At 41.0% G+C, this 14594-nt stretch overlaps 1 protein-coding gene across 1 annotated transcript in view; it reads left to right on the top strand.

Moving 5' to 3' along the window:
• Positions 1-9703, top strand: part of helq (helicase, POLQ like) — a 58740-nt gene extending 49037 nt beyond the window's left edge. Inside the window, exons 15-18 of the mRNA XM_028805035.2 lie at positions 1461-1634; positions 5256-5369; positions 6504-6638; positions 9453-9703. Of these exons, the coding sequence (XP_028660868.2) occupies positions 1461-1634; positions 5256-5369; positions 6504-6638; positions 9453-9563 (534 nt within the window). The 3' untranslated portion in view covers positions 9564-9703. The remainder of the gene's footprint in view (positions 1-1460; positions 1635-5255; positions 5370-6503; positions 6639-9452) is intronic.
• The last annotated feature ends 4891 nt before the right edge of the window (positions 9704-14594 follow it).

Here is a 14594-nt window from a genome sequence, read left to right as displayed (position 1 = left end):
AAAAGGACATAAATATACTGTACTGTACACTGTACTGTATTACCTTTATTTCTTTTGATCTCTTTACAATGTCTAATTTCACTTCCATCGTGATCGCTTTCCACTTCTTCGAAGCACTACCATCTGAAGACTGTGACTTTCGTTGAGGAGCCATGATAAGAGCCAAAAAGTCACCAAACAAAGCAACACAAATGGAACACTTCCTCCGCGTGCAACCAAACTAGTTTGCCAACTCCCTCACTCATATGCTGCGTTACTGTGTATTCTTCTGCTGCACGCAACCAAACTAGTTCGCCCACATAGTCTGTAAGTACGACGCTAACGGCGTAAGCCGAAACACTCACGTCTCAATTTTTAAAGTTTTCATGGGAGTGAGTGTTGTAAACTCGAAACATCGTATGTCGAGACGTCGTAACCCGAGGACCCCCTGTACTGTATTATTTACCCAGTGTAACTCCTGGCACCTCGCACACAAATAAGGAGCCTTGGCTTGAGCTGGGAGACCTTTTTGCTCAAGCTGAGCTCTGTCAAGGCAAGGGATGGGACAGCAGGTTGCCTGCTGCTTGTGCTGATCGACACATTTACAACACAAAAGATGCTGATGATAGAGGTGTGAAGGGATTTAAGGTGGGCCGGGCTTACAAGTTTTTTCGTAGGCTTCAGGAATTCTAGTGTTAAGTGAGCTGTTATTTCACAGTTTCTGTATTTTGGAGTCAGTGGAGAAATAACAAAGCTAAGTTTGGTAATTTTTTATTAAATTTGTGCTAAGCACATTTTTATATAAATCTTTTTAACAATTTTCAGCCTGATTTTCATTCTGCTTTTCCAGGTGTTCTGATTGTTTAATTTATTATCTACTAATTAGTAGGTGAGACGCTAAAGTTATTGCAGCCTTTCATCATTCAGTGTTGTTTACCTGGCTGTCAGTTCTGTTTGTTTTAATTATCATTATTAGGATGCAATGAATGGTGCATACTGCACAAATAAATATCAAAACAATAGAATAACAGCAAAAGAGAGGTAAGCATTTAAAGCAAAAGTAGAAATATTTCTAAATGTCTTATAAATGTAAAAAATCATACTGCTATGCTTTTCTAAAGGCAGAATAAGAGAAGGGGGAAAAAAACATCTAAATAAGTGAGATCCATTATCACTAATTGTGAATTTCGCTGGAATAAAAACCTGCAGCCACAGTGGTTCCCCAGGACCGAGTTTGGGAACCACTGGTCTAAATTATACAATCGCTATTCTTTAAGAGCTGTAGCCAGCCAACACAAAACAACAGTAAAAAAGGAGAATATTAGTTTTATATTCCAGACATTTCTCTGTGTGAAGTTTTCATAGCCACTCAGATGCGAGGATATTATTACTGTGTTAAATATAAAGTTTGCTGCAGCACCCTTTTGCTTTTCATCCTTTGTCTTTGGTCGTTTGTAGAAATGTGATGTTTTGTTTTTCAGGAAGTGGACAGTCTTATTGTGAACAGGCTGTACCTTTCCCTTGTATTGTTTGCTCTTCTAAAAGAAACCAATATCTGGATTGTGGCCGATAAATTTAATTTTGATCGGGGCTTTGTACAGAATTTACTTGGATCAGCATCAGCCTTTTGTTCATGCGTTCTGCATTTTACTGAGGTACATCATTAACGATACTATAACTAATGTTTACATTGCTGTTATTGTTTGTGGGAATTTTTATTCACATATGAACATCTTGCTAAATGAAATACTGTTTATGTTAAAGACCTTTAAATTTTGCTGAAAAAGTGACCGAGGGACTCTCAGTCTGTTTGTGCCATGATCACAATTCAGCTCATTGCCTTAGTGCACCCAAGGTAAGCAAGCATGAAAAAGATTAAGCTGAATAAGACATAAAATATTATATGGTGGGCCTTTCCACAGGCAGATCCAAAGAACATCCATCCATCCATCCATTTTCCAACCCGCTGAATCCGAACACAGGGTCACAGGGGTCTGCTGGAGCCAATCCCAGCCAACACAGGGCACAAGGCAGGAAACAATCCTGGGCAGGGTGCCAACCCACCGCAGGACACACCCAAACACACCCAAACACCAAGCACACACTAGGGCCAATTTAGAATCGCAAATCAACCTGTCTTTGGACTGTGGGAGGAAACCGGAGCGCCTGGAGGAAACCCACGCAGACACGGGGAGAACATGCAAACTCCACACAGGGAGGACCTGGGAAGTGAACCCGGGTCCCCAGGTCTCCCAACTGCGAGGCAGCAGCGCTACCCACTGCGCCACCGTGCCGCCCTCCAAAGAACATTTGCAGAAAAAAAAATACAATACAAATAAAAATTCATATATCATGCTGTGGTTCTCACTAGGAAAAATTACTGCAGAGGAGGACTGTGCTGAAGTGACTAGTGCCACTGCCTGGTTTCAAATTCTAATTTAGTCATGATCTTGTGTCTGAAAGTTACTTGTGATATTGCACTTATGAGTGAGTGTGGGTGTACTGTTTTTGTTTATGAAGTGGAGTATTCCACATGGTGAAAGGAGTGTAGGGCCTCCAAAATATCCATAAAGGGCAAGCTAGCAACTTGAATAACCTGCCCAGAAGAAGCTCACTTAAACTCAGCCAGGCCCCAAGTGCTGCCTCCTGGAATAAGATTGAACAGGTCCCAAATATGGAGAGCTGGCAAGAAAACAACTAGAAATGTTCAAAAATATAACAAAAGCCCAAAAGAGGAGGGATGATGTAAACCTTTGGCTTGTGTAAAAGGAAAAACAGAATCTTTATAACTGGAAGAATTTTTTTTTTTTGACAAAAAGAGAAAAATACAGGGAAGTGCTGAAATTATGAAATAGAAATAGATTTGCCTAAAAAAAGCTAAACCACAGCTAACAACTCCTTTGTACATAGGTCAGAAGAATGGTTCAAGAATATAAAGCAAAAATGACCAAAAAAACATAACCCAAAAAAAATACAACACTTTGGCATAGTCTGCTGTAAATGAGCAATCTCCGACTCCTGGATCTTCCCAGCAGACTTACGGAGCTAGAGGGTGGACTTAAGAGTCGATATGTTTGAGTGGCCCCGCCTCCTGGTGCTCCACCCATAAAGCACAAAAAACACAATTAAAGAGACAGTACACAATTACAGAATTACGATTGAAACAAACAGAAATAACAAACATGTAAAAAGTAATAACTCAAAATTAACAATAAAACATAAAATACAAATAAATGCACACATTTAAATAGGCTGGCACCCCACACATCTATATCTGAAATTCCATGATAATTTAATTTTTTAATGTAGTGTTGTATTTAAGAAGTTATTGTTTTGTTTTTTTTCGTTACACTCAATAATGCTGTGATGGGCACCAATCCCCCGTGACCATGAACTGAATTAAGCAGGTTTGATGGTAAATGGTTTGAAATTACTGCTTGAAAAGATAATGAGTCATTCTTTACACTTTATATTGGCATTTACACTGCTCTACAGATAGGAAAAGAACACAATTCAGAGAAGAACAAAATAACTGATACAGAGAGGGAGTTCAAACAGGAGAAAAGAATCTGAGACACAACGGATATCCTGCAGATGTCTTGGCATTAAGTCAGAATATACTGAACCATAAACAGTGAAGAATGTGAATGTTACTGATTTGATAGAGCACAACATATTATGTATTAATATTATCTTAATGGTAGGTACAAACAAGTTTTATAAAACTAAAATATACAGCGGAACTAAAATACTAGAGAGAAATGATAGGTTTAAACTCTATATCTGGCAGAGCCCCACAGACAGACCTGTGAGAAGGCCAACATCCTCAGATCTCCGGTGATTTCTGAGGGGTAAATCAATAATGATAATAATAATTCTTTGCATTTATATAGCGCTTTTTCTCACAACTCAAAGCGCTCAGCAATTGCAGGTTAAGGGCCTTGCTCAAGGGCCACTATTGGCATTTATGGGATTCGAATCAGCAACCTTCCGATTGCCAGTGCAGATCCCTAGCCTCAGAGCCACCACTCCGCCTATCAATCAAGTAGATAGCAGCAGATTTAGTCGTCATCTTGGACTCATCAGATGTAAAGCTACTCTCATCAGATTGGATAGCCAGCACAGACTATGGAAAACTCAGGTTTGGGGTAGGCAGCCTGTTGGCCGAAGTCTGCAGGACTGACTTGTTTTTGAGTTTCTTTTTGACAACTTTAATCTCCTTTGTTGTGAACATAATTCTTCAATTAATTAATGGACAGATATTGTTGGTTTCCATTTATGTTTAACTAACCACGGTACCTCATTAAGACTGGTAACAGAGTAATTTAAAAATATTTGCTATCTCTTGCCCTACGTGTACCTTTAGCCCCTTTCCTCTGTATTTGCATGTGTGTCTCTTCACCAGTGGTCCCCCCCTCAAAGGAATTCCTGTAAAGCCTGCTTCTCGTACTCTGTCATTGTTTTCAAGGCACCTTTCTCACTTATCCAGTTTTTATACTTTGTAACCAGGAGGGGGTGCCACTGAGTCAGCAGCCATAAGAAGGTTGTTGGTTTAACAAGTGCTTTTTCTGTACTGTGAAGGGGGTGAAAACCAGACTGGAACTTTTCATATAGATTATTATGAGATAAGTGGGAGTGAAGTTGGATAGCTACTATTTTTTCAAGAATTTTAGGGATAAAGGGCAAATTAGAAATAGGGTGAAAATTATTGAAGTTAGTAGGATCAGCACCAAGTTTTTTCAGTATTGGGGTCATTGCAGCAGTTTTAAAAGATGAGGGAATAAATACCAGCAGTAAGAGAAGAGTGAATTATGGCAGAAATGAGAGAGACCAAAGAGGGGAGGCAGGCTTTAACCAGAACTGTAGGGAGGGGATATAGTTCAATGATTCACATTCAGCCGACCTCCAGATGGTTTTCCAGTAAAGCTCCAAGCACAGTCCGGTTATTTTTGTGTCTCACCTCATACACCTAAACCAATTAATCCAAGAAAACACAGTGTAGACATGGAAGTGAACACGTTAACTCCACACAGACAGTGACAAAAAAGCACGACATTGAATCTGAGATGCAGCAGTGCTATCCACACTGCACTATTCTTATTCATTTGCTTGTTGAAAACATATAATGCTTATCTAGTCTGGCAACATCTCCATCTGTCCATCTTTTTCAAGATTCACAACACCCATTTAATTTTCCATTTTTACATAAACATTTTGAAAGGTGGAATCATATTTTAGGTTTACATTTTTTCTTTGTTTTTGACAATTTCTCTTAGGAACTAGAGGAATTCTGGGCGTACAGAGCTCTTTTTACTGAGGTCACCAAGAGGCTTACATATTGTGCTAAGGCAGAGCTGATTCCTCTCATGGAAGTGACAGGAGTGTTAGAGGTATGTAACCAAACTAGAAAAATGGTGGCTCGAGCACTTTATCTAAAGATTATGTGTATGAGGTAAAATGTTGCCCTCATGTTGAACAATGGCACCAAATGGTAGAAGCAAGCTGAGGTATCTGATGAAGCCATTAAAACTCACCTCAGGAATCGCAAACACCTGTGACACCAATTGTCCCAAACATTATGGTGCCCTGAAATGGTGTGTGGTGTGACTGAAACATATGGAAGTCCCCTTAAATGAAAGACGGCAGTGTGAACTTTAATTTCATCTGAATTGTTTGATTTGTAATTTGAAACTATGGAGCAGAAGGGTAAAGCAGGGAAAAATGGACAACTTCAACTAGGGCAGCAAAAATGCTACAGCCAGCTGTGTCACAGACAGTACCAGTCCTGTGGCCGCTGGTAGCTTTCCTAAATTGCTGCAATATCTAAGGAAAAAAAATGGTAAAGCGAGGAGGCAGTTTCAAGAGAGTTGTGAGGCAGAATGTACAATTATGATGACCTTAAAGGTACCTGTTTGTCTTGTTTGTAAATAAAATGTGGCAACAGTTATTTGTTTATATATTCGGGCCTGTATGGGGTATGTAAAGGGTTATTTTTCGAGTTTGACTCCTCTTGCCTAGAAATATGCCGTCTCGTGTTGCTGAGAATAGAATTAAAAATGATGCTGTTAAATCTGTGAAATGTTAATTAATAAATTAGCAAAAAAGTTCTAGTCCTCCTTCATAGTGCTCAGCAGTATGGAGTACAACAGATGGCTGACATTTTTGACAACACATGCATTCCTGGTCCAAGATCAGGAGGGACAACCTGATTGAATAAAGCAGGGACATGAAATGCAACCATGGGATACAGAGAGAAGAGTTTGGAAGAGATTACCGGGGCTGCTACAGGTAGTAAAAAGGAAAGTTCTTATTTTTGAGAGAAGCCCTGAAAAATGACAATACAGTACACTTAAGAAATGGGTCTTCAGACATAATTTAAGTGCTGACATAAAAGGGATTTTTCACTTAATCCTCTCCTTTTAGTTTCTCAGTGTTTTTCTTGATTATATTTAACTGTGTATGCTTTTGATCATCTATTGACCACTCAAAATATGAATTTGGTCTTTTTCTTTTTTTTATTTTAGGCTCGTGCAAAGCAGTTGTATAATGCAGGGTATAAAACGTTGGCCCATCTTGCTAACGCTGACCCTGTGGTTCTTGTGAAGACCATTAATAATCTTTCAAAACGACAGTCCAACCAGATAGTTATATCGGCTAAAGTAAGTTGTTCATTAAGGACCTTTACTGAATTTGTACTCTTTTTATATTATATTTACTTAAGCCTCTCTGAGTTGCATTGGATTCAGTTTCTGGCATTTTCACATTCTTCCCATGTCTGAATGTTTTTCATCCTCAGTTATTTCAATCTCACTTTGCATCCTAAAAATGTATGTGCAGGAGGAGTATCCCTAATCTGAAATTCCAAAATACTTCAAAATCCAAAAGTATTTCAGCACCAAAGTGACGCCACAAGTGGAAAATCCCACAGCTGACCTCACTTGCCCAAGTGGGGCTCTGACCAACATTCCTCCTTTTATTTATTTATTTATTTATTAATCCATCCATCCATTATCCAACCCACTGTGACAGTAGGGGGCGCTGTCGCACCTCCAAACCCACAGACAATACGTCCAAACACCAGGTAAAAGTCTAAGAAATGAATTTATTATAACAATAATGCGCACAAAGCACCTCCACTATACATAATAATAAATCAATAATAATAATTAACAATAATCAATTACAAAATACCAATCCTCCACTCCCAGCTGCTCCGTCACACTCCCACCCAACTCCGGCTCGATGTGCTGGGTTTTCCACCATCCTTTTAAAGTCCGTGACCCGGAAGTATTCCTTCTCCGGGTCAAATGCCTTTTTCAAGTGTCCCGGAAGTACTGCGGGCTTTCGTCCTCATGACTTCGATGTACTTCCGGGTTGACGTAACCAAAATAGTCCCCGGGTTCTTGGTGAGCTCCCCCCGGCGGCACCCAACAAGGCGGAAGAGACGGACTCCATGTCCCATGCTGCCCTGCGGGAATCTGAGGAACCATTTCCATCCAGGGGAGCTGCCATCTAGCATCCCGGGGGATGTATTGCCATGAAAAGGCTATTTTCTTCTGATGAGGGACGTCCCGGCCAGACTGAAACGCCGGCCGTCCATCACACCACTATATCCTAACTACAGGGTCACGGGGAGCCAATCCCAGCCAACACAGGGTGCAAGTCAGGAAACAAACCCCGGGCAGGGCGCCAGCCCACCGCAGAGCGCGCACACACACCAAGCACACACCAGGGACAATTTAGAATCGCCAATGCGCCTAACCTGCATGTCTTTGGACTGTGGGATGAAACCGGACTATCTGGAGGAAACCCATGCAGACACGGGGAGAACCCAAGTCTCCTAACTGTGAGGCAGCAGCGCTACCCACTGCGCCACCATGCCGCCTTTATTTATTTATTAGTTGATTTATTTACTTACGAATGGATGCGACTAACACATAAGCTGGTGCTTACCATTAATGATTGGCTTTCTTCATTCCCCCCGTTAACATCGAGCATCGCAAAGCACTATTATGAGAGCAACGGGTTCTCCGTGAGGTATAAAGTTCCAAGTAAAACCAACACACAAATGATGAGCAGGTTGGGGAGGGTCTGGTGGAGATTTGGGGGCATTAACAAAGGGTGAAAGGTGCAAAAACAGCCACGCGGCAGGGGACAGCAGTTCAAAAGAGAACATGGGCTCTGACGATCTGTTGCCGCCAGTTTGTCATCAAACATTGTAACCACCAGACTTAACATGCATTGCTCATTGCGTTTTTACTTATTTGTTGTAAAAGTAATCTTTTAATCAAAACACAGCCTCGTAGGTAGAGATTGAAAGCCTGCATTCTTGTTTGTTGTTGCTGTTGTGTAACACCTGATTACAGGTTTTCTGCTGATGCTTCTGTGCACAAAATCATTAAAATATTGCATAGCATTACCTTCAGCTTCTGTGTATATGAAACATAAATACATTTTGTCTTTAGACTTGGGTCCCATCCCCAAGATATGTCATTATGTATTGTGACAATGAGGGTTCGCTCCAAGCTCCCAACGCTCTTACGGGAGCCCTGAACCCGACACCGTCGCTAATGTCACCGAGGTGAGCTGACAACTGAGGACAATTCTCAAATGAAGCCAGGGGATATTTCCAAAAGTGCCAATGTGCTTTTATTTCATAACAACAAACAGTGTCCAAACAAAAAGCGTAGTGCATCATAGTTTCAATAAATATTCCATAAAAACAGTGCAAAGTGGGGATAAAAACGATAAATAAATACTTTAAAATCAGAGGTTAAAAATGCAGTCTCACTCTTCACGATCTTAGCACACCTCCTTCTCCCATTCTCCCCGGGTCACCTATAACTCACGTAGCCGGTGGAGACCCCACAGCAATGAGCTCCTTTCGACCGACCTCCATCTTGACTGCTTTCGAACATCGCAGCCAGACCGCCTCTCAAATTCAAATATTCAGCATTAGCTTAATAAATTTGCAAAAATCTCAAGTAAACTTTTTTCACGTTGTCATTACGGGGTGTTGTGTGTAGAATTCTGAGGAAAAAAATGAATTTAATCAATTTTGGAATAAGGCTGTAACATAATATAATGTGGAAAAAGTGATGCGCTGTGAATACTTTCCGGATGCTCTGTACATGCTGCATTTTGAATACCCACAACTTCTAGTGTGATCACTGACCTTTCATGTGATTCCTTTTTAAAAGCGTTCAGGAAATCGGGATACTGTAAATGATATCATATGCTCCTCTCTTATCGTAAGCTTTTATGGCTTCACCATAGAATTCCAGTATATTAGTGAAACACGACCTGCCCAGTCTGACCCCATGCTGACTATTTGCTAATGCAACTGTTCTAGACACGTGCTGCTCAAAACCTTTTCCTTAATAACTGCTTCAATTAATTTGCCTGTGATACCTGTCAAGCTACTGTTGCTGTATATTTCATGAAGTGTACACTTTCACAAATTGTTTTTACAGATGCTTTTGAAAGAGAAAGCGGAGGCATTGCAAGAGGAAGTGAATGAGCTGCTGACTTTACCGGCTGATCTGCCCTCACTGGATGGTCTGTCAACAGAGGCATCTGTATAGCCTTCACTTCAAGGTGACGCCTTGTAAATACTGTTGTATAGCATTTTAATTTATAAATAACGTATGAAAATTATTTTAAAAATGTATGAAAATTATTAAAAAAAAATACTCTGCCTTGGTTGTCTTGGATAATTTTAAATTAAAGCTCTCTATATTTGGATTGCTTCGTTTTACAGTTTAATAAGCCATAAAACACGTTTTAAGTCATCAGTGTCAAACTAAACATGACTTTTGAAATAACACACATTTCTCATATGTAGTGCTCAATGAACTCTGTAGAATTATTTCGTGTGAACATATCACTTAGAATAGCTGCTGTATTTTCAAGATGAGCATTTTCAGTTCCTCTTTCTGAAAGTCAAACAGAGTTGGCCATATGTGTCCTCAAATTCAAATATTCAGCATTAGCTTAATAAACCTAATCTAATTTATTAACCGTTCCAGCTCTATTTATGGAACAAAGAAGGTCTTTTATAAATATACAAAGAAACACTGCCAAAAATCTCTTTGCCACATAGACTACTAGAGTGTGACCTCACGAATGGGAGGTTCTGCCGAAGCTTTATAACGCACTGGTGAGGCCTCATCTGGAGTCCTGGGTGCAGTTTTGGTCTCCATTGAGAAGGACCTGGGAGTCAAAGTGGACTGGTCACTGTCAGCATCTAAGCAGATGGCAGAAGTGATCAAAAAATGCTTATAGGATGTTAGGTTATATAGCGCATGAAGTGTGGAGTACAAGTCACAGCAGGTTCTGCTGAAGCTTTATAACACACTGGTGAGGCCTCATCTGGAGTCCTGGGTGCAGTTTTGGTCTCCATTGAGAAGGACCTGGGAGTCAAAGTGGACTGGTCACTGTCTGCATCTAAGCAGAGGACAGAAGTGATCAAAAATGCTTATAGGATGTTAGGTTATATAGCGCATGAAGTGTGGAGTACAAGTCACAGGAGGTTCTGCTGAAGCTTTATAACACACTGGTGAGGCCTCATCTGGAGTCCTGGGTGCAGTTTTGGTCTCCATTGAGAAGGACCTGGGAGTCAAAGTGGACTGGTCACTGTCAGCATCTAAGCAGAGGACAGAAGTGATCAAAAATGCTTATAGGATGTTATGTTATATAGCGCCTTGATTTGTGGAGTACAAGTCACAGGAGGTTCTGCTGAAGCTTTATAACGCACTGGTGAGGCCTCATCTGGAGTCCTGGGTGCAGTTTTGGTCTCCATTGAGAAGGACCTGGGAGTCAAAGTGGACTGGTCACTGTCAGCATCTAAGTAGAGGACAGAAGTGATCAAAAATGCTTATAGGATGTTAGGTTATATAGTGCCTTGATTTGTGGAGTACAAGTCACAGGAGGTTCTGCTGAAGCTTTATAACGCACTGGTGAGGCCTCATCTGGAGTACAGGGTGCAGTTTTGGTCTCTATTAAGGATTACTGGGAGTCAAAGTGGACTGGTCACTGTCAGCATCTAAGCAGATGGCAGAAGTGATCAAAAAATGCTTATAGGATGTTAGGTTATATAGCGCATGAAGTGTGGAGTACAAGTCACAGCAGGTTCTGCTGAAGCTTTATAACACACTGGTGAGGCCTCATCTGGAGTCCTGGGTGCAGTTTTGGTCTCCATTGAGAAGGACCTGGGAGTCAAAGTGGACTGGTCACTGTCAGCATCTAAGCAGAGGACAGAAGTGATCAAAAATGCTTATAGGATGTTATGTTATATAGCGCCTTGATTTGTGGAGTACAAGTCACAGGAGGTTCTGCTGAAGCTTTATAACGCACTGGTGAGGCCTCATCTGGAGTACAGGGTGCAGTTTTGGTCTCTATTAAGGATTACTGGGAGTCAAAGTGGACTGGTCACTGTCAGCATCTAAGCAGATGGCAGAAGTGATCAAAAAAATGCTTATAGGATGTTAGGTTATATAGCGCATGAAGTGTGGAGTACAAGTCACAGGAGGTTCTGCTGAAGCTTTATAACACACTGGTGAGGCCTCATCTGGAGTCCTGGGTGCAGTTTTGGTCTCCATTGAGAAGGACCTGGGAGTCAAAGTGGACTGGTCACTGTCAGCATCTAAGCAGAGGACAGAAGTGATCAAAAATGCTTATAGGATGTTAGGTTATATAGCGCCTTGATTTGTGGAGTACAAGTCACAGGAGGTTCTGCTGAAGCTTTATAACGCACTGGTGAGGCCTCATCTGGAGTACAGGGTGCAGTTTTGGTCTCTATTAAGGATTACTGGGAGTCAAAGTGGACTGGTCACTGTCAGCATCTAAGCAGATGGCAGAAGTGATCAAAAAATGCTTATAGGATGTTAGATTATATAGCGCATGAAGTGTGGAGTACAAGTCACAGCAGGTTCTGCTGAAGCTTTATAACACACTGGTGAGGCCTCATCTGGAGTCCTGGGTGCAGTTTTGGTCTCCATTGAGAAGGACCTGGGAGTCAAAGTGGACTGGTCACTGTCTGCATCTAAGCAGAGGACAGAAGTGATCAAAAATGCTTATAGGATGTTAGGTTATGTAGCGCATGAAGTGTGGAGTACAAGTCAAGAGAGTTTGTCTTTAAGTAAATATAAAGTATTACATGTAGGAGCTAAAAATGGGAGGTTTGAATACACAATGGGAGGTCTGAAAATCGAGAGTACACCTTATGAGAAGGACTTAGGGGTCATAGTGGACTCAACGCTATCAACTGCCAGACAGTGTTCAGAAGCCATTAGGAAGGCTAACAGAATGTCAGGTTATATAGCACCTTGATGTGTGGAGTACAAGTCACAGGAGGTTCTGCTCAAGCTTTATAACACACTGGTGAGGCCTCATCTGGAGTCCTGTATGCAGTTTTGGTCTCTGTAGAAAGTCCAGAGAAGAGCAACAAGGTTGAATCCAGGGCTACAGAGAATGAGTTATGAGAAAAGATTCAAAGAGCTGAGTGTTTAAAGGATATTTAGAGGAGACATGGCTGATGTGTTTTAAATTATGAACAGAATTAGTCCAGTGGATTGAGACAGTGACTTTAAAATGAGTTCACCAAGAACACGGGGACACAGTTGGAAACTTGTGAAGGATAAATTTCGCACAAACATTAGGAAGTTTTTCTTTACACAGAGAACCACAGACACCTGGAATAAGTGACCAAGTAGCATGCTAGACAGTAGGACTTTAGGGGACCTACAAAACTCCACTTGATGTTATATTGGAAGAATTAAGTGGATAGGACTGTCAAGGTTTGTTGGGCTGAATGGCCTGTTCTTATGTAGATTGTTCTAATGAAAAAAATCAATATTAAAAAAAATACTTGTACATTGAGAATGATTATGATTAGTAAGTGTATGTAATCTAATTAAAGAAATTGTGTAACAAAATCCTGCCATAATAGCAGCTGGGACAAAGAAGGAGTCTATTAGAGAAGGAGTGTGTGTCTACCTACTTAGGGCTGCCATTTCAGATCTCCTTCACTGATTTTCTGGGTGACCCAAAGATGCAACCAGCTTGTGTGGTTCATTGTAGAAATGCAGTGGGTTCAGTAAGTGTTCAGACTCCTTTGCTTTCTTAATGCACAGAATAAAGTGTGCGGAAAGGGCTGAGCAGAGAGGCCCACCGAATCAACAAGCTAAGATTCAGTTACAGGATGCCCTCTGCACCTCCTGGAGGTCGTAATAAAGGAGAGAGTTCAAACCAAACTGGAGTGCCATTATGAGCAATGCTGCACGTCCTCTCTCTGACACACCGGCAGTGAGGACTTTCAGCCAATAAATCATTTAGCAGAAGTGTGTCAGGAAATGCTACAGGGGCTTCTTACCTACCAACAGCAATATGTCTGTATAGAGTCCCATTTTTGTGACTGCGACAGCCAAGTCAGATGTCTTCTTTCTTTATTGTCGCTCTTGTGTGTGTTTGGACCATAGTGCTTGTCTGTCTCTCTATCTGTTTATTTATTTAAAGAGCTTCAATAAAAAACAGACTTCTCCCTGGGGAACAAATAAATAAAGTTCTGTCTATGTTTATCTTTAAATGGACAAATTTGCCGTTTTTACTTGTCACCCTACAAGCAGGCAGTGTTCCATAGTGGTCAAGGCCTTGGATTTCAAACCCTGAGATAGCAGGTTCAAGTCTGTAGAAGTTGGTGAAGTTAATTTTGAAGGACAACTGCTAAGGGTTATTTTTCTAACCATGCAGCAGGCTTAACGTATATTTTATTTGATCCCATATTTGCATTAAGTCATAACTGCTTTTTGCCCATGTTTGCTTATTTCTGTTTATTGCCTTAGTTTATTCATTGACTTATGACAATGCAGCAGCAATGTTAAGACTCTTAAGTCAGTCAGTCAGTCATTATCCAACCTGCTATATCCCAACACAGGGTCACAGGGGTCTGCTGGAGCCAGTCCTCGCCAGCACAGGACGCAAGGCACGAACAAACCCCGGGCAGGGCGCCAGCCCACCGTAGTAAGACTCTTAAGTCTTTCTGTTATTTGTACTAGCAAAGCTGCCTATGAAGCTTGTTTCAAAATTACCTTCGTATTAGTTAAGATGACGCCTGTGTGAACTTATCAATGCAGTAAGCACACACACATCTTAGGAGCTGCAGCAGGGCCCCAGTAGGACTTAGGGCAATAAACCCTGGCTTCAGACCGATCAATGCTCAAAGTGTTTGATTTATTTTTCATATAGCTAATACTTGAACAAGTCACTTCACCTGCCAACTGGAAGAACAAAAGGAATGGTAACCAATTGTATCTGAATTGTTCTAAGTCACCTTGGATAAAGGCATCAGGCTAATCTTCTATATACATATACAGTGGTGTGAAAAACTATTTGCCCCCTTCCTGATTTCTTATTCTTTTGCATGTTTGTCACACAAAATGTTTCTGATCATCAAACACATTTAACCATTAGTCAAATATAACACAAGTAAACACAAAATGCAGTTTGTAAATGGTGGTTTTTATTATTTAGGGAGAAAAAAAACTCCAAACCTACATGGCCCTGTGTGAAAAAGTAATTGCCCCCTGAACCTAATAACTGGTTGGGCCACCCTTAGC

This window comes from Erpetoichthys calabaricus, chromosome 7 (assembly GCF_900747795.2).
Source record: "Erpetoichthys calabaricus chromosome 7, fErpCal1.3, whole genome shotgun sequence".
In the NCBI taxonomy this organism is placed as follows: Eukaryota; Metazoa; Chordata; class Cladistia; order Polypteriformes; family Polypteridae; genus Erpetoichthys; species Erpetoichthys calabaricus.
This window is presented reverse-complemented; position numbering and strand designations above follow the sequence as displayed.